Below are 27,190 nucleotides of genomic sequence, written 5' to 3' on the forward strand. Positions count from 1 at the left end.
AATTATTACCACAAAATGCAGTGGTGTGCAAAACTTAACAATGAAAGTAGCTTTCATACTGTGTATTGCCGCCAAGTAGCATATCTCCTCGACACTGACCATACTGCTACAGTACGAGAGGCAAATGATTGAGACGGACAGAAATGATTCTTTTGTTAACAGACGATGATTAAACTTAAGTCGCTGCTATTTATGGCGGACCTCTGGACATTACAAAACGTGGGACGTGGGTCTTAATACGGTGTATTATTACTGTGGACAGCAATGCAGACTCTGCAGTGTGCCCCATGCTGGCCGGGAGCTCAGTAAGGAGTACTTGTCATAAGGCACTCCATTACTCCACCAACATGATTTTTTTCTTTTTTTTTTTTTTTTTTGTGGGGTTTAAGGGCGCTCAACTGCTGAGGTCATTAGCGCCCAGTCACTGTTGTTAGAGCACATGGAATCTAGTAAAACTCAAGGGGAAGGGGGGGACACCAGATGGACCTGACAAGGATGGACATAAAATAAGTAAAAAGGTTAAATGTCTTTGGACAAGCCAGTTAAAGTTATAAAACGCAGAATACGAGCAGCTGCTCGAGCGTCATCAGCTAAAACATCTGGTAAAGTAGATGGCAGGGACAGGACAACACGAAATTGACTAAAACGGGGACACGGCAATAAAACATGGCACACTGTTAATGCCTGACCACAAGGGCACTGCGGGGCTGGGTCACCGGAGAGCAGGTAGCGGTGGATAAACCGGCAATGCCCAATCCGCAACCTGGTCAGAAGGACCTCCTCTCGCCGAGATGGTCGGGAGGAGGTTGTCCAAGCAGTTGGGAGCGGTTTGACTGCCCGGAGCTTGTTTTCTTGGAGGGATGACCAAGCATCCCACCACAACGACACAAGCCTCTTACATACATCCCCACGAACGTCAGATGACGGGACACAATGGGAGGCTGGCCGAGGCAGGAGGACTGCAGGCTTGGCTGCAGCATCCGCAGCCTCATTCCCAGGCACTCCTACATGTCCGGGAACCCACAGAAAGCTGACAGGAGAACCATTAGCAGCGAAAGAATGGAGGGACTGCTGTATCTGTTGAATCAAGGGATGGACCGGATAGGGAGCTCCAAGGCTCTGAAGAGCACTGAGTGAGTCAGAGCAGAGTACGTACGATGAATGGCGGTGGCGGCGGGCATACTGAACGGCCTGATGGAGAGCAAAAAGCTCGGCCGTAAAGCTGGAACATTGGTCGAGGAGCCGGTATTTAAAGGTGGCGGCCCCGACGACAAAGGCACAGCTGACACCATCGTCAGTTTTGGAGCCATCGGTGTAAATAAAGGTGTGACCGGCAAGTCGAGCACGAAGTTCGACAAACCGTGAGCAATACACTGCAGCTGGAGTACCCTCCTTCGGGAGTGAGCTGAGGTTGAGAGAAATATGAACCGGAGCCTGGAGCCAAGGTGATGTTGGGCTCTCACCCTCTCTGAAGGTGGTAGGGAGGGCAAAATCCAATTGTCGAAGCAGGCGACGGAAGCGGACTCCGGGGGGCAGCAGGGCAGAGACATACAACCCGTACTGACGGTCGAGAGAATCGGCGAAGAAGGACTGGTAAGCGGGGTGGTCGGGCATAGACAACAGCCGGCAGGCATACCGACACAGCAGTACGTCGCGCCGGTAGGTCAATGGTAATTCGGCAGCTTCAGCATAAAGACTCTCGACAGGACTAGTGTAGAAGGCTCCGGTCGCAAGACGTATCCCCCTATGGTGGATGGAGTTAAGACGGCGTAAGAGGGATGGCCGAGCAGACGAGTAGACAAAGCTCCCATAATCCAGCTTCGATCGGACTATGGACCGATACAAGCGAAGCAGGACAGTGCGATCCGCTCCCCAAGATGAACCGCTAAGAACTCTGTGGACATTAAGGGAATGTGTACAACAGGCCGCCAAATAAGAGACATGTGGAGACCAACACAGTTTCCTGTCCAACGTGAGCCCTAGAAACTTAGTTGTTTCCACGAATGGGAGAACAACGGGACCGAGATGTAAGGATGGCGGACGGAACGCTTTATATCGCCAAAAGTTGATACAAACCGTCTTCTCTTCAGAGAACCGGAAGCCATTTGCCACGCTCCATGAGTATAGGCTGTCTAGACAACGCTGAAGGCAGCGCTCCAGGAGGCACATTCTCTGGGCACTGCAGTAGATCGCTAAGTCATCGACAAAGAGAGAGCCTGAGACATTAGGTGGAATGCAATCCATAATTGGATTGATCGCGATGGCAAAAAGGGCTATGCTCAAGACGGAGCCCTGAGGCACTCCGTTCTCCTGGAGGAAGACGTTGGACAATACGGAACCCACACGTACCCTAAACTTTCGATCCGTTAAAAAGGAATCAATAAAAAGGGGCAGGCGACCGCGTAGGCCCCACCTGTGAATAGTGCGGAGGATACCTCCTCTCCATCAGGTATCATAAGCCTTCTCCAAGTCGAAGAACACGGCTACCGTTTGGCGCCTTTGCAAAAAGTTGTTCATGATGAATGTCGACAAGGTCACAAGGTGGTCAACAGCAGAGCGGCGGCGATGATAGCCGCATTGGACATTAGTAAGTAGCCGTTGAGATTCAAGAATCCAGACTAACCGAGCATGAACCATGCGCTCCATCACCTTACAGACACAGCTTGTAAGAGAAATGGGGCGGTAACTAGAAGGAAGGTGTCTATCCTTCCCGGGTTTGGGTATAGGTACAACGGCGGCATCACGCCAACACATGGGGACCTGACCTTCGGTCCAGACGCGATTGTAGGTACGAAGAAGGAAGCTTTTGCCCGCCGGTGAAAGGTGTGCCAGCATCTGAACGTGAATGGCATCTGGCCCCGGAGCAGAGGACCGGGACAGTGCAAGCGCACATTCGAGTTCCCACATAGTAAAGGGGGCATTATAAGTTTCCAGATTCAGCGAGTGGAAGGAAGGTCGCCGAGCCTCTTCTGCCTCTTTCCTGGGAAGGAAGGCAGGGTGGTAATGGGCGGAGCTTGAAACCTCCGCGAAAAAGCGGCCAAAGGCGTTGGAGACAGCCACAGGATCAACAAGGACCTTATTACCTGAGGTCTGGCCAGGTACCGAGGAGTGGGCCTTAATGCCCGACAGCTGGCGCAGGCCACCCCAAACGACGGAAGAGGGAGTAAAACTGTTACAGGAGCTGGTGAAAGAGGCCCAACAAGCTTTTTTGCTGTCTTTGATGACTCTACTGCATTGCGCTCGGAGTCGTTTGTATCCAATACAATTCGCCAACGTAGGATGGCGGCGAAAGGTGCGTAAAGCACGTCGTCGAGCACGGATAGCGTCCCTACAAGCCTCGTTCCAGCAGGGGACGGAAACGCGACGTGAAGAAGAGGTAGTACGAGGAATGGAACGTTCGGCAGCATTGATGATAACAGCCGTGAGGTAGTCGACCTAACTGTCACAACTGAGAAAATCGTGGTCCGGAAAGGTCGCCAGGGAGGAGTAAAGTCCCCAGTCAGCTTTCGGTATGTTCCAGCTCGAAGGACGTGGGGATGGGGTGTGGTGCAGGAGACGAACGACACAGGGGAAGTGGTCGCTCGAATAGGTGTCAGAAAGGACATACCACTCGAACCGACAGGCAAGAGTGGTAGAACAGATCGAGAGGTCCAAGTGGGAGTAGGTATGAGTAGAGTCCGAGAGGAAAGTCGGGGCGCCTGTATTGAGGCAGACAAGATTGAGATGGTTGAAGACATCCGCCAAGAGGGAGCCTCTTGGACAGGATGCAGGAGAGCCCCAAAGGGGGTGATGGGCATTGAAGTCGCCAAACAATAAAAACGGCAGGGGAAGCTGAACTAACAGCAGATGACGGTGGAGTGTAGATGGTACAAACTGAAAAAGTAAAAGCAGAAAGAGTAATGCGGACAGCTATTGCTTGGAGTGGGGTGGTCAATGGGATGGGATGGTAATAGACATCGTCCCGAACGAGCAACATGACCCCACCATGAGCTGGGATACCGTCCACAGGGGTGAGGTCATACCGCTCTGAGGTATAGTGGGTAAAGGCAATACGGTCAGTCGGGCGCAACTTGGTTTCCTGGAGACCAAGGACGAGCAGACAGTGCAGGCGGAGGAGCAGTTGTAATTCCTCCCGATTAGATCGAATACCTCTTATGTTCCAATGAAACAACGCCATCGCTAGTCAAAAGGTTGGGGGAACGAGACGAGGGAAGAGCTGGTCACCTCGACGGCCGCGGAGAGCCAGGATGCGAGGGAACAACGCTACAACCGACGGGAGGCGGATCCGGTACCATCGATTCGTCGCCAGCTGCGGCCGCTGTCCCTGGTTGTGTAGGAGGGGCAGCATCATTTGCCGACGAGAGGCCAGCTGAGCGCCTGGCAGCAGAGCGTCCCGGCGAAACTGAGGACGGCCGGGAGCAGCGACTCACGGATGGAGCGTCAGACGAAACGCGCCGGGGTGGAGAGGGGGATAGAGACTACTTCTTTGAGGCCTTCTTGGAAGGCCGAGGAGGCACAGGGATGGTGGGCTGGACCCGAAGAAGGTCCTCACGCGCGGGGTCCGTTTTGGAACGCCGGACCTCGGAAGCTGGGGTCCGGAACGTTTCCCCGATGGATGCCTGAGAAGAGGATCGCTTCTCAGGTTGCGTGGGGGGAGGGGGAGGAGGAGGAGGAGGAGGAGGAAGGGTGGCCCCTGGGGCAGAGGGGGTGGGGGCCACGGGGGAGGAGGATTTGGAAGGGAGGGATTTGGGAGGCGGAGGCAGAGACCCCTGATGGGCGGAGGAGGCGGAGGGGGACAGGATAGGGGTGAGGATACCGCGGAAGGAGTGGACACAACTGAGGCGAACGAAGTGGTCAATGACACGGGATGGAGGTGGTCATACTTCTTCCTGGCCTCAGAATAAGAGAGCCGATCCAAAGTTTTGAGTTCTTGTATCTTCTTCTCCTTGTGATATGCGGGGCAGTCTGAGGATCTAGTCGAGTGGATGCCAGGACAATTAACGCACCGAGGTGGTGGGGTGCATGTATGTTCCCCACGAAGAGGACGTCCGCAATCGCCACAAAGGGGCTCAGCCTCACACCGTGACGACATGTGCCCAAAGCGCAAACACCGAAAACAGCGCATAGGAGGTGGGACGTAAGATCGCACGTCGCACCGGTAGCACACCACCTTTACCTTCTCCAGGAGAACGTCCCCCTCGAAGGCGAGGATAAAGGCCCCGGTGTCGATGCGACGGTCTTTGGGGCCGCGCTGGACTCGCCGGACGAAATGCACGCCTCGGCGCTCCAGGTTGGCCCTGAGCTCCTCATCAGATTGTAGCAGGAGGTCACAATGAAAAATAACCCCCTGCGTCCGATTTAGTGCCAGATGCGGGACAATGGACACTGGGATGTCCCCTAGGCGGTCGCACGCCTGGAGCGCTGCCGACTGTGTGACGGAGGTGGTCTTGATAAGAACGGACCCCGAACGCATCTTGCTGAGAGCCTCAATTTCCCCGAAGATGTCCTCAATGTGCTGAACAAAGAACATGGGCTTGGAGGTGGCAAACGTCCCCCCATCGGTTCGAGAACAGACCAAATAGCGGCGGAAGTACTTCGCCCCAAGCCGGCGGGCCTGTCCCTCCTCCCAGGGAGTGGCCAAGGGGGAAAGGGCAGGAGAACCAGAACTAGAAACGGTACCTTTTCTTTTGAAAGACTCGGCCGCAGAGCGACCTGATACGTGTTGACGTTTCATCTGCGAAACGTCCGCCCCGATACCACCCACTCCGACCAGGGGCTCTCCCCACGGGCGCCACCCAGCCTCAGCAAGGGCCACCTGGCAGGATGACCGTTGCCGGGAGTCCTGATGCCCCAAGGAGACGGGCATCTACTCCTTGGCCGATGTGGGGAGGGTGCAGCTCAGGTATTGGCAGTACGATCCCTGAGTTGTCAGGGGGCTACAACCTAGAGGGTACATGACGACCCCACCACAATGGGCTGGCTACCGTGCTGGATTTCTGGTGCCATGGAAAGTCCATCATGATCGCTGGTGCAGATGGGGACGCACTATGGGCGTAACTTGTACAACCCATCAGGCGTTTAGGCCCAATTTGAGGAATAGCAGGCATGGTTACAACGCCGGTACAGTGCTGAGTGCCAAGGTCTTAGTGCACTTAGGACCAGTGGTACACCACGTAAGGTGTCCTTCCCCAAAAGGCTCGTACTTCCGTAGAATTTTGAAAAATGGAGGTCAAACCCCAAGGGGGACCATCACATGGAAGGCCGAAACGGTTGAAACTCCTTTTAGTCGCCTCTTACGACAGGCAGGAATACCTCGGGCCTATTCTTACCCCGGACTCGCAGGGGGGACCAACATGATTGACTACTACTGGGTCGTCACTGGTCCATGTGGATGTGCTGCAATAACCATCCATGCATCCATCCCTCCATCCCCCCCCCCCCCCCTCCCCCCACCTTGTTCCCCCCAAAACTCCTTATGAACATTAGGGTTAGCATGGGAGTGCACTGCACACAAGACATTGCTGTTTGTGGTGATCACACTCCGTATTAAGAAACACATCCCAAATTCTGTAATGTCCGGAGGACCATCAAATAGCAGCAACCTTAGTTTAATTGTCGTTTTTGAATAAAAGTATCATTTCTGTTCACGTCATCGCACATTTCTATCAGTTATCTTCTGTACTATACTGTAACAGTTCTTTAAACATATGGTCCACATTTCATCAACTTACATTATTTGTGAAGGACACATGACGCGATATTTACATTTTTCCACACCAGTGTAATTGTACACCTGTATCTGTATCTATATTCTGCAAAGCACAGTGAAGCGTACGGCAGAATGTATGTCCCATTGTACCAGTTATTAGGGCTTCTTCCCATTCTATTCACAACTGGAGTGTGGAATAAGCGAGTGAATGTTTCCGTGCATGCTGTAATTATTCTTATCTTATCCTCACGATCCCCGTGTGAGCGATACACTAGGAGGTTGTACTGTGTTGCTGGAGTCGTCACTTAAAACTGGTTCTTTAAACAGTTGGCAGACTTTCTCGGGATAGTTTACGTCTATCTTCAAGAGTCTGCCAGTTCAGTTTATTCCGTGTATCTGTGACACTTTCCCACAGATCAAACAAACCTGTGACCATTTGTGCTGTCCTCCTTTGTACAAATTCAATATCACCTGTTAGTCATATTTAGTACGGGTCCCACACGCTCGAGCAATATTCTAGAGCTGGTCGTACAAGTAATTTTTAAGCAATGTCGTTTGTAGTCCGATTGCAAAGGTTCAAATGTGTGTGAAATCTTATGGGACTTAACTGCTAAGGACAAAGACACACACCCACGCCCGAGAGAGGACTCAAACCTCCGCCGGGACCAGCCGCACAGACCACAACTGCTGCGCCTTAGACCGCTCGGCTAATCCCGCTCGGCAGTCCGATTCCACTTCCCCAGTATTCTACCAATACATCAAAGTCTATCACCTGCTTTAACCACAACTGAACCTATGCTATCATTCCATTTCGTACGCCTGAAAAGTGTTACATCCAAAAAGTGTTATATCCAGTATTCGTACGAGATGTCCGATTCCAACTTTGACTCACTGATATTACAGTCATAAGATACTATGTTTTTTCGCTCTGTGAAGTGCACAATTTTACATTTCTGAACATTTAAAGGAAGTTGCGAATCTTTGCACCATTTTGAAATTTTATCAAGACCTGACTGAGTATTTATGCAGCTTATTTCAGACAGTACTTCATTACAGATAACTGATTCATCTGCAAAAAATCTGAGGTTATTATCAATATTACCTGCAAGGTTATTAATATAAGATGAACAGCAAAGGTCTCAACACACTTCCTTGGGGCACACCTGAGGTTACTTCTGCATCTCACGAGGACTTTACATCTAAGATAAGGTTTGCGCCCTTCCTAACAGAAAGTCCTCAATCCAGTCACAAATTTCACTCGTTACCTCATACGATCGTACTTTTGACAATAAGCGTATGTGTGGTACTGAGTCAAATGCTTTTTGGCAATCAGGAAATACTGCATCTACCTGACTACCCTGATACAATACTTTCAGTGCAACTCGGGTTTGGAAAGTACCCATACTAATTTCAATTAGAAATCACTCTACTTTCCTGCCCTGTACGCCATCTCCACAGACACCAGCACCACCTCCTTACCTCCTGCCGCACTGTTCCATTCGGTGGCGAGATGCGGGTGCACCGAGGAATGTACCTCACCTGGCAAGCCTCTCATACTCCTCCCGGATCTCCTGTGGCGTCTTGGTCCTCTGCACGATCTCCCAGCCGTCAGCCTTCAGCCCCCGAGTGCCCAGCGTGTCGTAGATAGCCCGCTGGTGGGGGTCGCTCAGGACTGCAACACAATTTGTTCGATTGTCGAGCACTGGCCCTGTACGCGATAGCGATTTTGATAACTGCAACTAAGCGATGTACAACACAATTTTACATTAAAAATTAAAAGTCATGTTTAGTGTATCACACTATTGTCACGGTCTCCAGTCTGACGACTGTTTTGTTTCAACTGTCCACGCTAGTATATCCCGTGCAACCATCTTAATCTGTGCGTAACTACTGCGATTTGCCCACACTTATTGTATTCGTTGCTAAGTCTCCCTCTACAATTTTTATCACTGCAAATGCCTGCCATTTCCAAACTGATACCATCTTGATGCATCCCAGGGTGTACACACAGACGAGAAAAAAAAATCCTGAATTTCCTAGTTAAAAATGCACTTTTTCCCCCAGGTGAAAGTACATCTTGCCCTCACTAAATGACAATATACTTTGCCTCGGAGCTACAATAACTTTTCAATCCTGCGAATGGTGAAGGGTTTATACACTGTCTTAAGACTTTGACACTTTAGAATACAAAACCCAGCACATAACAACAAATTTTGGAAAGATTTTTGATACGTGGCAACATCTACGCGGCATATTTTTGTGTTACCAACATATAAGCATGAATTCCACCAAATACAGCACGGTAGCTTCCAAAGCATTGAAATCAACAATGCAACGTGCTTTTTTCAGCCAATTGTAGCTCACGTCACGTGATCTCACCAGCCGATATTAAGAGCATAGGACACGTGATGTAGTCAGCCAATAGCAACATCATTTTTAAGTAGCACAAACACACAATTAGGAAAAGTTGACAGTTCAAATTAAAACACATATAGCATTGCAACAAGAAAAGCTAAGCTTTCACATATAATATTGGTCATCAAAAATTTTTGCTTTATTTCCTGAGGCTGTTGTAGGCAGGATCCTAAGGCCACAGTTTAAATTGCAGCAGCTGAATATTACTGACAAATTTCATTGCCGTGACCAAACATTTTGTGGATTATTTGGTCAAATACATTTTATATCGTGCACTTTGACTTCTTTTAGGATATTATTTTGCATAACTTGTAGCTGATGAAAAAGCTAAAATAAACATGAAAAACTATCATTGAAGCTTGGCCATTTATAAGATGTGTTACCCTTTAAGATACACCAAACACATACATGCCACTAAAATTTTAAATAATGGCATAAATGGCTGGTCTTCTTGGCCCGAAATTTTTCTAAATGGCTGGTCCTCAGTGTTTCAAGTTTTGATTGAGACTAACACATTCATCACACATTCTCACATGTAACAATTCATCTTGCGTAAAAGGAAACTGAAAATAATGCTTCTCAAATCACCATCCACAATATTTTCCCACAACCTGTTAGAAATGTAAACAGTTGTAACACTACGTTCATCAAAATGAAGCCTACTAAAACATGCATCGAAAGCAGTTTGTTATTACGAAGTATCGCATTGTCTTTGACACATTCTGCTGTTTGTAGATGCTTGTGTGTACACCGTTTTGTCACTGTAAATAATACATTTTCTTTGCAACTAAAGTTTTATTTTTGCGTTATTCTCTTGTTTATGTTTTACTGCTGCAGTATTATTCTGTAGTAGTGGGGTAAAGCAAAATTCTTTGCTAGAATATCAGTTCTTACCAGTCAAATGTACAAAAATTAACTGAAAACTAAAACAATGTAAAATTCCGAGGTTTTTCCCAATTTCCCAGGGAATATACACTCTCATCCCAATTTGTTCTACCAACCATTACCTTCTTTTAGTCAAGTTGAGCAGTAAGTTATTTTCTCCCCATTTGTAATCAAGTTACTCAAGTTGCCCATCTAACCATTAGCATTCTCCTGCAGCACACCATTCCAAAAGCATCTGTTCTCTTCTTCCTCGTTTATCTTCCCAGTTACCATCTCGTTTCACTTCTGTACCGGACTACACTCTAGACGAATACTGAGGAGTTATAATTAAACTGCTGCTATTCACAGAGGTAAAGAGTGGGCTGTAATTGTCATATGGCATCGAAACTCTGTAGATATTCGTGTCTGTTAATGCAGAATCGATTTACACTGCATAAAAATTGGTTCCAATTTTGGCCACCAGATTCAAATCTGGTGCTGTTGGTTGGTTGGTTTAAAAGAGGGGGAAAGGGACCAAACTACAACGTCATCGGTTTCTTGTTCCTAATAAAACAATGCCACAAGTGTGAGAATAAAACAGACGAGACATATAACACAAAACGGAAAGAAAGGAAAGACCACAAGAACGAAGAAAAGGCAACGAACACTAAAAGGAACAAAAGAGAACAAGAAAACAACAAAGATGCAAGAAACAGTTAGAAGAGAGTAAAACAAGGAAGCAGATTACAGTGGCTGGCCGACCACGAAAATATAAAGGAAAAGCCAGCCTGCCTGCAACACATTAAAATCTCCACCCTAAAGCACTAGTGTGGGACATGGGACATGCGCTAAATCGAATGATAAAACCCACCCTCACGAATGAAACATAGAACTGAATCACCCGATGAGGCGTTGCCTGTCGAAATCAATGGTAACGAGTCCGGTAACAGAAGATGAAGTCGCAGGGCAGCCAAACAAGGAAAGAGCATAAGAATATGGGCCACTGTCAACCGGGCACTGCACGACACTGAGGTGGGTCTTCACGATGCAGGAGGTAGCCGCGGGTCGCCCAGGCACAGCCAATGCGGAGCCGGCAGCGAACCACGGAGTCCTTGCGAGACACCCTCATCGAGGACTTCCACACATTCGCGGTCCCCTTAATGGCTCACAGTTAGTTGTGCGTTCTGAGACTTTGCCATTTCGTCTCCCAAAGCTGAAAAACCTTGCGGTATAATAACAAACGCAGGTCAGTTCCGGTGGTGGCCATCTCCAGAAGTGGTTTCCGTATACCCCGTTTGGCCGTCCTGTCAGCAAGTTCATTTTGTGGGATCCAGACACGACCAGGGGTTCAGACGAAACCGCTGAACGACTGGACTGTTCCAGATAGACTCCCGGGTGGACGCTACTGAAGGATGACGAGGGTAGCACTCGTCGGTAGTTTTCAAGCTACTCAAGGAGTCAGTACATAAAAGAAAAGACTCCCCAGGGCATGAACGGAGATACTGAAGTGCACAAGAAATGGCTACCAGCTCTGCAGTGACTACATTACAGCCATCGGGTAAGGAATGCTGTTCAATATGGCCACTGTGAATGTAGGCAAAGCCGACACGATCGTCATCCATCGAGCCATCGGTGTAAACCACTTCAGAGGCCCGGAACACGTCAAGAATCGAGAGGAAGTGACAGCGGAGAGCCACAGGGTTAACCGAGTCCTTAGGGCTACGTGAAAGGTCCAGACGAATCTGCGGCTGAGGTGTACACCGTAGATGCGTATGAGAACGGACCGCAAGTAGAGGTGGTAAAGGGAAGGACTCCAGTTCGGAGAGAAGGGACCGCACACGAAACGCAATCGTCAGCCCCGACCTGAGCCGCCGATGTGGGAGATGGACTGCCGCGGGTGGGAAAAGGAGACGGTAATTCGGATGCTCAGAAGAGCTACGAATGTGTGCTGTGTTACTGGCGAGCAGCTGTGCACGTCTGATTTGCAAAGGAGGGACCCCTGCCTTCACCAGTACGCCAGTCACCGGACTCGTCCTGTAAGCTCCTGTCTCTAATTTAACCCCGCAGTGGTGCACAGGGTCGAGTAAATGCAACGCTGAGGGTGCCGCCGAACCATAAACCACACTCCCATAGTCAATTCGGAATTGGACAAGGGCTCTGTAGAGTCGCAGCAGCGTAGAGTGATCTGCACCCCAATTGGTGTTGCTCAGGCAACGGAGGGCATTGAGGTGCTGCCAGCACTTCCGCTTAAGCTGACGAAGATGAGGAAGCCAAGTCAATCGAGCGTTGAAAAGCAGTCCTGACAATTGATATGTCTCCACTACAGTGAACGGACTATCGTGAAGGTAAAGTTCTGGGTCCGGACGAACAGTATGACGCCGACAGAAGTGTACGACAACGAACTTTGCAGCTGAAAACTGGAAGCCGTGGACTAGAGCCCACGACTGCACCTCGTGGATGGCTCCCTGTAGGCGACACTCTGCAACGCCCGTACTGGAGCGGCAGTAGGAAATGCAGAAGTTGCCTGCGTACAGAGAAGGAGAGACAGAGGGCCCGACAGCAGCATCTCGATCGTTAATGGCCACTGCAGGACTCCATTCTCCTGGATATGGATGGAACTGTGGGAGGCACAGCTGCTACCTGAAAGTCTTCGACTGCTTTTTTGACGAGAAGACGAGGCAGTAAAAGTTTACCGACAGGTCAGAAACTGACGGAGGAGCTGGGGCCGGGGCTCGGGTACAGTCTAGACCGGACAGAGCAATCACTCTAGGTAAGGTGGCCACGGAATTCCAGGCGGAGTTATCCATTATCAGAGTGAGCGTGGTAGATGAGCTGTGTAAGTGCTATGAGGTTCACTGTGTCTACACTTCTTCAGACAGCCAAAGAACTCTGATATCTCAATCGGGGCCTGCAACACGATCACAGACTGTTGCAGAATGCCAGGAAGCCTTTGTGAGGTTAGGGGAAAGCGGCAGGGTAAACCTGCTGTGGGTCCGTAGTCGTGCAGTAATTGATGGCAATAAACGAGCCAATAGACTGCCCGGGGCAGGCACTACAACTCCATCTGTCGGACGAGAACCCGATCCGACAGTGACTGAGGCAATGGTGATATGAAAACCCCGTAGCTGCATTAGAAATAGCACACACAATATTGGACTATGAAAAAATGTAGCAAGGTAATGGTGCCGAAGCCGTGTTTTGAGAAAAGTTCTGTAACCCGGGGGCTGAAAAGAAGACAAATTAAACACACGGCTGGTCTTACGGTTGACCACAGGAGCTTAACCCTCAAACTGTGGGCAATTTTCCAATTTTTTCATACAAAATTGAGGGGTATTTTTATTCCTGAAGTAGTATAGTTCTAAGGACAGAATTATAGGAATTCAACAAGAAAATAAAAACTTACTTTAAAGTTGCTTTTTAATTGACATTTAACATAAACATAAACCAGGCCAGCCATCTTAACGCCATGCACTGTGTTATTAATACCATTAATGTGTGAAAATGATGAAGAGATATACTAGAGACTTGTAATGGGTCTGGGAGATATTATTTTTACCGTACTTGCCGATACCGAATTGTAAATGTTTTCTCATATTTTTTGTCAGAATTTATTATAATTTGTCTTATTATATGTTAATTTACTTCTGTTTTTGAGAGTGAAAGCATATTGATTACTATTAGTAAATGTATCGAAGAATAGGAAAGAGACTGATTACAAGTGGAAGCTTGTGTGTTGTGTAAAACTTTGACGTTGGAGTCGTCTTTGACTATAGTCAGTCGACAGCTAACTCTTGGTGTGTGTTGACGGAAGAACAATGTGAAGGTCGCCGTCATAAATAATTTTGAATTATGTTACTATTTTTTTTGTATTAACTGTAAAAAAGAAATTTCATTTGAAGAAATGGTATTTTAAACACCAAAAAGAGGCAAACACGTTGAACCACATCTTTTCTGCAACCGACAAAGATGCATTGTGGAATCATACTTAGACAACTGAAGCCAAGACTAATATCGCCTTGCAAACGTCTAACGGAAAAGGTACTGTCACGAAATATGGCAAATTTAAGTAAATAAAAAATAGTGACCATATTTTCAACTTGTGTCTTAGCCGGGATGCCATATTTCAGACTGTATGCAAAATTTTTTATGACTGTCGCTGTAGCTGTATGGCCTTTGCTATTCGTTTTAACAATAGGTACTACTCATACACCAATACCACAATCTTGCGAATCAGTGCCGATGACCACACTTTTAGCGCCAAACAACTTTAAACCCGTACATCCACTGACGATGATTCTCCAGCCCGATGTGAGTAGCCAGTCACGTTACTCATTTGTAATTTCCTATGCTTCGCAGATGAAGTTAGCGGCTATTTTGTTTTACTCATAGCAATTCAAGCTGTGCTCTCAGGTCCCACCCTAATCCCTAATTTCCTCCTTGGAAATACTCTGGAAAAAACAATGTGACATTTGTGACAACCAAAATTATCAATTTCATTCCTGATAATTACATTCCCAGCAATTTAAGCCATGCTATTATGTGCCAACATAACCAGAAACCTGAAAATAGCAACATATTTGGAAAAAAAAAAAACAGCCAAATTCTGTGATGAAGAAGTTTATAAGATTGAACGTTTTTAATTGACTACAACCAAGGAAAAAGTACTGCAAACTACTGCATACAATGAAAGATCCGGGTACACCGTAAGTGCACTTTATCCGAGACAGGCTTTAATAGATAGAAAGTGTGCTCTTAGTATTTTTAGTTCTTTGAAGTATGGCCAGCAGGAATTCTGTTTGTAATGCCTGTGATTGTTCTCACTGCTTGTTTTGCCACACAAACACTGTTTTTGTATCAGAAGAGTTGCATCATAGGATATTTTCAGGTAGCATCCAGAGGTGGAAGAAAACATAGTTAATCATAACTGTGAACATTGAGACAACAGTGTTGAGTCATGTACAGTGTTACTGAAATGGTCAGCTATTAGGCGAGTGCCACACTGAAGACAGTAGAGACATCAAGAAGGAGTAAAAATGCATTACACTGCGAGTTGATGGTGGCAAACACAAAGTGAGGGCACAAACGTGTACCTCCATTTTGTGAGCCCTCAGAAATACAGACGTGGTGTAAATCGAACAGGAAAAGTAGGCTTACATGGCAGAGTGGAGTACAAGAATAGCAGAACAGTGTATAAAATGGTGTAAAGTATGAACGAATACTCTATTTACTGTTTTCATTTACTGATTTCTCAATTTTGAGTTTGTTTACTTTAGTACAAAATGCACACAATTCTAACCAAAGACAAATTTGGATAAAAAAGTACTCAGTGTATTGAAAACTGACTTATACAGATCTGTATCTCAATTGGTGTAACTTTTACCATCCAACTCGGAAGAGAGCTTTGCTGAACACCCTAATACACAGAGCCTGGACTATTTTGTACAAGATGACTGCAGGTGCAAGATTAATCATGTGGTAACAGTGTTCAGACAGAACAGGTATTCAGTGCATTATATGAGGTCAATGCTGTCAAGGAAGCAGAGACGTGATGCTGCTTAACAAAGTGAGGAAGGTCAACACACAGTACAGCTTCCATTTTGTGGTGCAACAACTACTAAAATAGGTAGAGTCCTAAAATGGCAAGCAAGCAGACCAGTCTTTCACCCATCCAGTAGCATTAAGGAATGTTAGGACTTGACCAAGATAATCTCAGTCTGAGAGTGCCAGGGATGAATAACATTCCTTGGTGGTGTGGTAGCTGTTATGTGGGACAGTCTATATGGACTATTGTCAATTGCTGTATTGAATGTCAGTGTCACTAAAGTGCAAGAACTTTGAAAACTCGGCAGAGGCTGAGCACAGCCTGTAAATGAGTGTAAGATTATGTTCGAAACAACAACTAGGAGAATTTCCCTCCTACCAGTGGCTTACAAAATTCTTTGAAAAGCATTACAAGAAAGGCTGAAAAGCCAACTGGAGCAACAATTAGGAAAGCACCATATAGGGTTTAGAAAAGGATGTTCTGTGTGGTGTGAAAATCTGAAATTCATAATCTGATATACAGAAACAAGAGCCAAAAGAATTTATATAACATCCGCAGACTTCAAAAAAGCATATGATTTGATTTACGAAAAGAAGTTATTCAAAGAAATTATTCAACACAAATCAGTTGTAAACATAAAAGACACACTAACAAATACAAAATTAAATATTTAGATGATAGCTCCAAATCCTTTGGGACCAAAACAGATGTAAGACAAGAGGATGGATCGCCCCACTGTGTTCAATTGTGTACACTACATAAATAAATAAATAAATAAAAATTAGGGGATGTAGGAAAAAGACCAGAAGAATATGGATTAAAACATTACTGAAAGAAAATGAGAACTGAGTGGCTTTTACAGAAAATGCAACAGTGCAGATAAAGCTTCAATATATGTACAGGGTGTTACAAAATATCGACAGACTTTGAGAGGATGTAGAGGGTGTCAGGAACAAATTGAGGACAGGAACCTATGTTGGGAAAGGTCATCATTTTACAATACCCTGTATATTTCCAATAAAAGGAGTACATGACAAACATGAAGGGAGAAATGAAATACATAGAAACTAATGATGGGGAAAAAGAAGAGTAACAGCATTTAAATGTCTACATGAAATAATAAAACTGAATGATTTGGATAAGGAAGATAACTTAGCAATGGCAACAAAAATGGATGTGGCTTTTCAATCAACAAAAACATTATACGTTAAGAAATCTTTATCAACAAGTGTCTAACTTTGGCACGACAACACTGTCATTAAACTAGATTGCATTTATGCTTCAGAAAGCCTTTTATTAAATATAGCCAAATAATTACGTGAAACAGAAAAGAAGGAAAGGAAAATAGTAAGGAAATTCTTGGCAGCAAACTATATGGATGGGAAATTGAAGTAAGAAGTTATAAACAAGTTTATGAAAGAACATAATGAATATTAGACAAAATGAGGAAGCAAAGAGTTTTATTCTATGGACACCTAGAGAGGCTCGAAGACAAAAAAATTTAAATTTTTGATAGAAACCTAAAAACATCAATGATGTGACTCAAAGAAGTTAAACCAGACTTCGGGAATTTGAAATAATGGAGAAAGAAATAGGAAAAAGAGAAAAGTCCAGTCTAACAACCCTACCACAACAAAGGTCAAAATTTAATAATGATTGTAATGTTGCTCACGCTGCTAAATACTGCATTTTCGGGCAACAACAAAGTTATTATGTGGCAGGTGTCATTAGAGCACAGTTAATAAAGTCATTTCATGTAATAATGAATAAACTAGGCACTCATCTTTTCGTGTTTCCCATGCTGGTCTCGTAAAATCGTGGCTCAATCGTCGAAAATCTAGGTGGTGATGATTCCAAGCTCAGATGCAAAGAGGCCTGGGTTTTATTCTGCTATATTCAAAAGTTTTGTAGATGTGTTTCACAAACCATTCTTGAAGATTGCACTTTTGCAGGACAATTGTGATGTAAAAAAAGTAATCAGCACTCCGAATTTAAGTTACACTTCTTTTTTATTACTTTTGCTGCAATATCACGTAACACACAAAACATCACTTCACAATACAAAACATACTTGAAAACATCTTCCTCACTGTTAACGTTCACATTTTATAAGCTGACTACAATATGCGTCTTTTCAACATGACGATCAAGACTCGACTTTTTGAAGGTCCGACACTCTAACAACAAACTAATAATCACTTACGCGCCCAAAAATCAGAGTTACAAGTACGACAAAGATCATAGTGACAAAAGAAAGAATACACATAAGAATAATATCATTGCAACATAAACATATCGATGTATCAAAGAACCTCTACATTAATGAAATCAAATCTGAATGTTGTCTCAGAAATACGTTAACTACTTTACAGAAATACAGTAGAATATTGCTGGTATCGAGAGGTTCAGGTGAGCTGCCGTAATGGTTACGTAATTCAAGTACCATTACACCAGATCAAAAGCAAAAAGGTTCAGGGGCTTTCAGGTGAAAACGAAGAGAAAGACATGGATAATATGGGCAGAATAAAGAAGACAAAAACACAGGGAAAGAATGAAAAACTACTGGAAAGAAAGAAATGAGAAAAGAAAGAAGACTAAGGGAAAAAGACAACAACAATGACAACCACCACCACCACCACCACCACCACCACCACCGATGCTGCCACCACCGCCGAAACCCAACATATATCTATCACATCCTGGTGTCCGACTGCCCTTTCCTTTTTAACCTAACCAATATAGCTCTCACTTTCCTCCCCAACACAGGACCTGCTAATTGTGAAAGATAGGATAGTTTTATGTATGTTAATACTGTTAAAAATTTCACCACCTGAACAACAGTGGCCAACAATTTGGTCTCCTAACACAATATAATTCGAAATTTTGAAGTACAACAAAGGCCACAAGAAAACTAACAAAGTAAAAGTAAGGGTATGTTTGAAAACAAGGAGGTTCTAAAAATATTGTAAGTATTCATGCACCAAACCATAGCTTAGAATAAGAAAAACTGAAGTACTGAACAAACAGTTCTACCCATTACTCTGAAGCAAAAGCAAGACACACACACACACACACACACACACACACACACACACTGTACAATAAATTGCATAAGCAGATTAAACAAATGGCTGAAACAGTTGTAAGTGTATGCATTAAATAGTAACTATTTTGTGTGTTTTTATATACAAACTGGAAACACGCAAAATATAAACAAACATATAATATCTGACACATGATGTTGACTCTTTTCATTTTGTGAAGCTCAGTATCCCATTCATTATTGTGTCTCAGTTGTTCTTAGAGATAATGGACACATGTAGACACTACAATTGCAACATACAGAAGCCACTGATAGCTACATCTACGTGTACATATCCTGCAAACCACCATATAGTGCACAGCAGAGGGTACCTCATACCACTACTAGTCATTGCCTTTACTGTTCCACTCGAAAGTAAAAAGTAGGGAAAAATGACAGTTTATAAGCCCTTGTACAATCCCTAATTTCTCTTATCTTTAATTGTCTTCTCAGTTCTTAAACTAGATGTATACTGGTGGCAGTGCAATCTTTCTGCAGTCATCTGCAAATGCCTATTCTCTAAACTTTCTCAATAGCATTTCACAAAAACAAAGGTGTCTTCCATCCAAGGATTGCCATGTAAGTTCACAGAGCATTTCTGCAACACTTGTGTGTTGTTCGAACCTACCAGCAGCAAATCTAGCAAAACACCTCCAAATTGCTTCGGTGTTTTCCTTTAATCTGACCTGGTGCGTATACAAATACTACAGTAGTACTCTAGAGTAGATCACACAAGTGTTCTATACACAATCACTTTTACAGATCAGGGTTACTACTCAAACTTGGGAAAAAAAAATTCCCCGATGATTCGGGCAGTGAGGAGGAAGGTGGCGTCGGTGTCACGAAGATCCTCATAAATTAATGGTGAGCGACGGGGAGGGAGATAGGCAGCATACCAGAATAATGACTTCTTTCCTCTCAGGTGAGCTATATACCACCATAAAGGGTAGTTTAACCGCAGTTTTTAAACATCGATGATTATGGAATAATACTCGTATAATTAACACATTTTGACATATTAAGTATTTTAAAATCTACAATTTATAAAACTCAATTTCAATGTTAGATTAAAGATGCAGAATTCCCCCAAATTTTATGAAATTCCTGGATTTCCTGATTTTTCCAGGTAAAATGTAGTCCTCTGAGGGTTCCACTTTTTCCAGAAGGGAATTGCCACTCTGATAGATGAGCTAAATTTTCCTAGAACTCTCCCAATAAACCCAAGTTAACCATTACCCTTCCCTACACTGACCTTACACGCTCATTCCTTTTGAAGTATTTTGCAAAGTTACGGCTAGATAATTTAATAGTTGCGACTGTGTCGAAAAGCACCACTGATACTGCAGTCTAACATTACAGAATGGTTTCTCCTACTCATCTGCATTAATTTACATTTTTCTACATTTACAGTACGCTGCCGTTCACCACACAAAATAGAAATTCTCTCCGAGTCACCCTTATCCTCCTACAGTGTCATCAGCCGACAGTCAGGCTGCTCACCCTACCCGCCACATAATTTATGTACCGAATACAGAGAGCGACGATGGTCCAGTCCCACTTGCCTGGGGGTACTACTGACGATACCCTCGCCTCTGATGAACACTTGCCGCACAGGACAGAGTTCTGCGTTCTGTTACTCGAGAGGTCTTCGAGCCACTCTCGTTCAGTATCTGATTACATGGTTGATTGATCTGGGTGAGGAATCATGATTGAGAACCTAAAGAAGCTGCCTACACAACACTCGTCTGTACTCTGCTAGAGTACTGCTGTCCAGTGTGAAATTCTTAGCAGATAGAACTGATGAAGACCATTAAAAAAAGTTCACAGAAGAGCAGCTTGCTTTGTATTATCACGAAATAGGGGAGTGTGGTACAGATAGGATATCCGAGTTGGAGTGGCAATCATTAAAACAAAGGCATTTTTCACTGACAGAGAGATTTTTTCGTGAAACTTTCTGCTCCGAATGCGAAAATATTTTTTTTGACAACCACCTACATGGGTAAAAATAATCATTGTAACAAAATACGAGAAATTATCATTGTAATGAAATAAGAGAAGTCAGAGCTTACATGGAAAGATTTCAGTGTGCATTTTCCCCACGCATTGTTCGAGAGTAAAACGGTAGCGAAACAGAGTGAAAGTGGTTTCACAAACCCTCTGCCATACACTTAAGCATGACTTACAGAGCAATAATGTAAATATAAGTTTAGAACTTATTCTGTATGCTCTGACTTTCATTATAAAATAAGAGTGAGTCAGAGTATGAAGTCGTTTTGTTGACAGTGGTTAAAATAATTCATGTTCCTGAAACATTCTGACACAATTATATGTTACGCGCTGGACAGTTATCAATTACATCTATAATGTTTTGTAAATGTTTATAATTTAGTTATATCCAAATCTATGAACAATTTGTCTGTTTCCTGTATGTGATGGCATATTTACTGGTCTATCATACATAATGAATAGGAAACATATATAACAGTGAAGAAGCACAAAAAGCAGCAAACAAAATATACAGAGAGAGCAGGTCAAAAAAGAACTCCCCTGCCCCTCTCCTATTAAAGAGAGAGCACAAAAATTTAACAGATCACTAACAATAAAGGAAATAACAAAAAGGCTGGGGAGGGGGGGGGGGGGAGGTGAGGGAGATTGTGAGAGAAAACAAGAACTGAACCACCATAAGAAATAAAAAATAATAAGAAAGAGAGAGAGAGAGAGAGAGAGAGAGAGAGAGAGAGACAGACAGACATCACACTGTTATTTTGCGACTGCTTTAAATTGAGTGGTGGTAGAGAGGTTTGTCAATAAGTAAGATGACAAAACAGTAATACTTAACACTTTGCAGACCAAGCCCAAGTACAGTTCAGGCCACAACTTTGTATTAAAAAAGACTTCCCCCAAGTATAGGTCAGCCCACAATTTTCTCGAGGCCCAGGACATCTATCGCTCGAAAACTTGATTCATTTCGTACGAGAACAATGTACAGATATCTCGCTACCTGTCACTTTTTTTGGTGCTGCCATATGTTTTCAACTTCTAGAATTATTTTAAAAGAAATATAAGTGAACGTAATAATTGCTGTCACGAATGGCTGAGCTGATATGGTCACAGTGACATAATTCTGTGAGAGTGTTCGTCAAGTTTTGCAGTCTGCAGCAATTCTGCTACAAATACATTATGTTTCTTCAGGGCATAAGAAATTCTGGAAGCTCAAGAGGAAGAAATTGTCCAATAAACCACCTTGTACCTTTTTCTTGGAAGGATAAGTATACTTTCTGTCAGCATTATTTTACAATTTGTACTGTATCAAAAAACCTAAACAAATATGAGAAACAAATCATTAAGCTTGTCTTTTTAATATGTATTGCTCTTGAAGATATGGTAATTACATATGTGCCAGTAATGTTTTAAATAATGGCATAAATGGCCAGTTTCCTAGGCCTGGTATTGTTCTAAGTGGCCAGACCCCTAAGCGTTAAGACCGGGGCCATGCAGGCTAGAACACTTTCACAACAACAACTCTGACTGCTACAGTTTCATGCTATTTTATCGAAAACTGATGTGGTGAGACTATTTCTGTAAAAATGCAGCTTCATTCTTACACTAAAGTAAAAATAGCAACCAGCCACTGTTAATAATAGTATTTATTAGGAACAAATATCAGATTACTGGTTTCGACTTGACAGATTTATCTTCAGACTGCTGTTCACATTTAACATTACGTTATGCTGTACATATGACATTCATTGGCTGCAGTGACTATTCCTTGGAGTGGTAGTGCCTTGCAGCAAAACACACTGCAAGAAAAAATGACTACTATATTTCATTTTCCTTACATGCTTAAGGATCCTACATCATTATCAGCAAACATCACATGAAAAGCACAATATAATTTTAGATGTTAAAAGCTGTCTGAAGCTGCACCTGTCAGTTTGAAAACAGAAACAATGTTCTACTAACAACCTTTTTTATATGACCTGAAGATATACCTTCAGGGTATAAAACTGGTCATCATACAGTAAAAAACACAAAAAACAGCTAGTGCAGATTTGAGCTTTCACTCAGTTTTAATATAGACTATTTTACCACCTCAGATTTTTAATTGTTTGATTGTCATTCGCATTATGTACTAGCAACAACATTAATTGTTCCTAATAAATAACATTGTTAGTAGTGGCTGACTGATGCCTGTACATTATTTTAAAAATTAACCTGAGCGAAATTGTCAGTTTCACACAGTTAATGGGATGAAAGTTGCACACAAGCAATGAACACTGATAAGATGAAATGGAGATCTTCCAAATCTATATAAACAAAAATCAATTGCTGCAAGTATGAAGGATCATTATATGAGAATAGTTTGACAGACATGGCTGATTTTTTCACCTTTTCGTAATTGTCAGAATAAGGTTTGTATGAAAGAATTTTTTTTGGAAAATCCACAGGAAAAGTCCAAAAATTTGGATGACATTTTTGTATGAAAATATCAAAGATGTGACAGTTCATTTGACAGTTCTGCTGTCACATTTTCATAACAGTAACAAATACCTCACTGATTGTTGGTATTTTATGAAAAAGAATACAGTTGAAAGTGGCATTTCAGTGTGTTATTGGTGGCAACTGTATCTTTGGTGTGTTGCAAAGATGAACTGAAGCCAGTGCGTGGTAATCTGGTGTGTTGCAAATCTTAAATTGGTTTCAGTTCATGGTTTATTTCTTTGGAAAGAAATGCCACCAATGTCATATTAATGGTCAGCCTACACACAATGCAGGACAAATACATAATCGCAGAGTCAATAAGACTGACAAAGAGCGAGGCAGCATCATGTGGCAAATCAAATAAGAATTTGTCAAGCGCAATCCATAATGATGGATACAGTTGAGTTCGACTTGCTCAGTTCGAGCTTACCCACAAAATAATTCACAATGTTGACGAAACAGATGGCCAAATGTGACAATTTGAACAGAACATTTGGGGTTCAGATACAATCCAACAATCAGTTACATCGTGGATGTATTGCTCAACTTGGGTATAATGAACAATATTTTTGAACATTGCTATGTTCTGAGGTTTTGACATGAACTGCCAGGATTACATTGTTCAAGCAGAAAGGTAAAATTACCGCAACTGACACTGCCACCAGAATCATTGCTTTCTGGCTACAAACCTCAACTGAAGCTTTTGCTGCAGAATATACCAAAGTACAGTAGATTGTTCCAAATGACATCATTTGGGGTGAATATTATTGAAGAACAAGGTTTTCACTGAACTTTAAAGGTAAACCCTTTTTCGATTGCATTACACATCACGCTCACTAACGCATCACGCTCACTAACGCATCACACAAACATACAACAACGACTAACAAAAGATGAAGGAGGATATAGGCAGTGAGATGAGGGAGGAGGTGGATAGAGTATGGAATAAGAGATGTACAGACGGAGAGGGGGATGTAAATCCAATTCCCATACACATTTATAAACTTTAAAGCACTGCTGTGTCAACTAGTGTTGAATATACAGCAAAGCACGTGGCTGTGGTACAGTAAAGAAATGAACATCTAGCTTTAATTTGAAAACTACAGGACTGGTACCTCTTCGAGTAAAACTATTGGCTAAACATTACAAAGGGCTGTCCACACTTCAAGCTTGTTTGCGGTTCGGAGCAGATATTGGCAACAAGCGTCCGTGACAAGTAGGAAGCAGCCTGTGGTGTATGTGTTAGGCAACAAAAAGTATAGCAGAGTCAGTGAAAGAAGATCTCTCTCAGCTGGCAGTGTGGTTACTACCTTTCAAGTACAAAGCAGAAACAGTTACAGGCGAAAACAACAGTCATCTACAGAGCTGTGACAAGATGATGCGTTGCCATAGAGACGTATACAAAGTCATATAATGTGACCGTTTGAGGTAGATGCACAAACCAGCTGCACCAAGTCCAATGTAACTGTCATGGATCTTCTATTACTGATCCTACTAGAGATATCTTCATGCTTGTAACATACAAAATTTTGTCTACTGACTTTCCTCCACATTCTGTTTTATCGCATATTAATATTTTCGTTATTGATATATTTGCACATCTGCGCCTATTATGTCAAAAAATGTATCTTGATTCTAGGGACAATTATACGAATCAGTTGTGCTGGGTGAACTGCGCTTTCTTCGTTCTCTGCTTTTGCCCCTTAAGGGTTTATTTTTAAATTTACTGATATAAAGAGAACTTTTGCACTATCTGCACTTAAATATTATAAATGATTTCAGCTCAAAGGCAGAATCTATATTCGGGTGTCAGACTGATCTGCAGCATAGTCCAAGGTCTAAGTAGGGATGGAAGATGCCAATATGGCTGAGAATTGAGGAAGCCATCGAATGTGAAAGCAAAATCTTGGTTGAGATAACAGATTTACCTATAGTGTTGGCAGAAATCTATGTCAGCTTGGAAGCTGACAGTTTCATTTTTCATTATTTTCTGTCTACGTGCATCCAGAGTCCTGCAGTATATATATCAATAACGGAAACAGTAAGGTGCAGCAAACACGTAATGAAAACAGAGTTGGATTATTTCTTATGTGTTTTTATGTATTTGCCTCTACAAAGAAAGAGTGTTTCTGTCAAAATTCAACGTGATTGTGTTCTAGTACCTAGTGCACTAAATGACATATTTCTCATGCAATCATTACATCATTGGCTTCACAAATCAGCTGTTCTGTCACCATAAGTTACCAGGAGTTGCTGTGACATGCTTTATCAACATACACTTTGAGGTTCAAACATGCATGGTCCCCAATAAAAATTTTTCCCAGACTATTATGGCTTGTTGGAATAAATGAATGACTGGAAAAAGTGCAAGTCAGTCCAACCTTTAAGAATAGTTCTCTTATAGATGCAGAAAGCAATTAACTTCTCACACTGACATCAATTTGCTATAGACACATGAAACACGTCCTGTGCTTATGTGATGAGCAGACAAATTTAACAAATGGAGACCAGACAATTTCTTTTTTGGAATCCACACTGATTCAGCAAGATCATACATTCACATTGTTACTTAACATCAGGAGAGGCTTCAATAAATGGCTACATCACAGTCTAATACCCAATGTAAGTGCTTCTGAATACAACAACAGATATGGGATTGGATCCAAAACTACTCAGCAAACACAAACCAAACTCTGCAAACCATTATGAAGTGCGATAGAACCATCAGAGTTCACAATAAACTCAAAACGTCTGGCAGGGACAATTGTTCGACTCCCTGAGCCTCTTGCAGATGATTTAATTGTACACAGTGAGGGCAAGCTGAAATAAAATTATCATGAAATTCAAGATCACTCTGCGTTGCAAAAGTGGCAGCTGAATCAAAAAATAAATAAATACCATGTTATGTACATAACCGGAAGAAAACATCAAGGATTGCCTAACTACAGTATCTGAAACCAATCTGTCTTATCAGTCTGAACTGTCACATAAGTACAAACACTTGAGCATTGGAACAAGCAGAAAGCTTTCTGTGGCAAACACAAGATGCCAAATTGGGATACGTCACCCACAAGGGGAGTTTGTTACTGTACAGAACCATTGCCACTGATTACAATGGACGAAATCTGAGGGCACTGGTTGTAGACATTATCCAGTACATTTCTTATTACCACCAACCAAGTTCCTGTAACGGCGGTTGAGCGTACAATTCTAAAACCTCACCTAGTAAGGTCACATGTCGAAGCACTCTTTCACATTTTCAGGTACAGTACGAGGTGAGGTATTTGAAAGTAGGCTTTGGTGGTTACTGTAACCTGCGAATACACACGATTCTCGATGTAAGCATCCGCCAAAACTGTCAGAATAGCAAATCAATTACCTTCGTATGCCTTCTTAGTCTTGTTGAAAAGAATTTCTGCTTCCTTCTTCCTCTCCGGATCCACATGCTTGTCGGGATGGTACATGCGACTGAGTTGACGGTAGGCATTGTTGATCTGCTCGTTCGTAGCCTGGAAAAAAATTAGACGTAAGTGACTACAAATTAGAATCTTTTCGTCACTGTCCGAAAATACCTCGCCGGCTGTCGAAAACCACTGTGCAAGCCACTAAAAGCCAAATCTTCAGTACAAGGAGTCATAAATCGGTAACACACAAATAAATAAACAAAGAAGGCGACTTACATCTCTTGGTATATTTAAAAACGAGTAATAATCTTCTTCGATCAAAACATCACTTTCATCATCCATAATTGAATCGCAAGATTATGGTAACAACTGCCTCTCGCTCTTGGCATCACGTGACCAGGGTACATGAGAGAGACAGAGTACACTGCAGTTCGTAAAGAAATGTGTGGAGTTATTTATTTTTTTCAGTCAGGTAAAAACATAACTTCAAGTAAAGATGTACCTCATCTTTCCAAAAGCATCCTGTGGCAAAGCAAACCATCAAATTTAAAGACTAGCGCTAGAAAATCACACTATATGAATTTACGCACTGGAGCTGCATATATAGAAGCGAACTCCGCATCCTTTAATGAAAAGAAACAGCATAAAGCGAATTAGTGTTGCAGAAACAGGGGAAAATCCTTTTGTTAACA

General features: G+C 43.2%; 1 protein-coding gene across 1 annotated transcript in view; it reads right to left on the minus strand.

The window, feature by feature from the left end:
• Nucleotides 1–26,923, minus strand: part of LOC126426852 (dnaJ homolog subfamily C member 11) — a 133,899-nt gene extending 106,976 nt beyond the window's left edge. Inside the window, exons 1-3 of the mRNA XM_050088873.1 lie at nucleotides 26,775–26,923; nucleotides 26,474–26,603; nucleotides 8,249–8,381 (exon numbers count right to left, since the gene is read on the minus strand). Coding sequence (XP_049944830.1) covers nucleotides 8,249–8,381; nucleotides 26,474–26,603; nucleotides 26,775–26,840 — 329 coding nt within the window. The 5' untranslated portion in view covers nucleotides 26,841–26,923. The remainder of the gene's footprint in view (nucleotides 1–8,248; nucleotides 8,382–26,473; nucleotides 26,604–26,774) is intronic.
• Between the last annotated feature and the right edge of the window lie 267 nt (nucleotides 26,924–27,190).

This window comes from Schistocerca serialis, chromosome 11 (assembly GCF_023864345.2).
Source record: "Schistocerca serialis cubense isolate TAMUIC-IGC-003099 chromosome 11, iqSchSeri2.2, whole genome shotgun sequence".
In the NCBI taxonomy this organism is placed as follows: Eukaryota; Metazoa; Arthropoda; class Insecta; order Orthoptera; family Acrididae; genus Schistocerca; species Schistocerca serialis.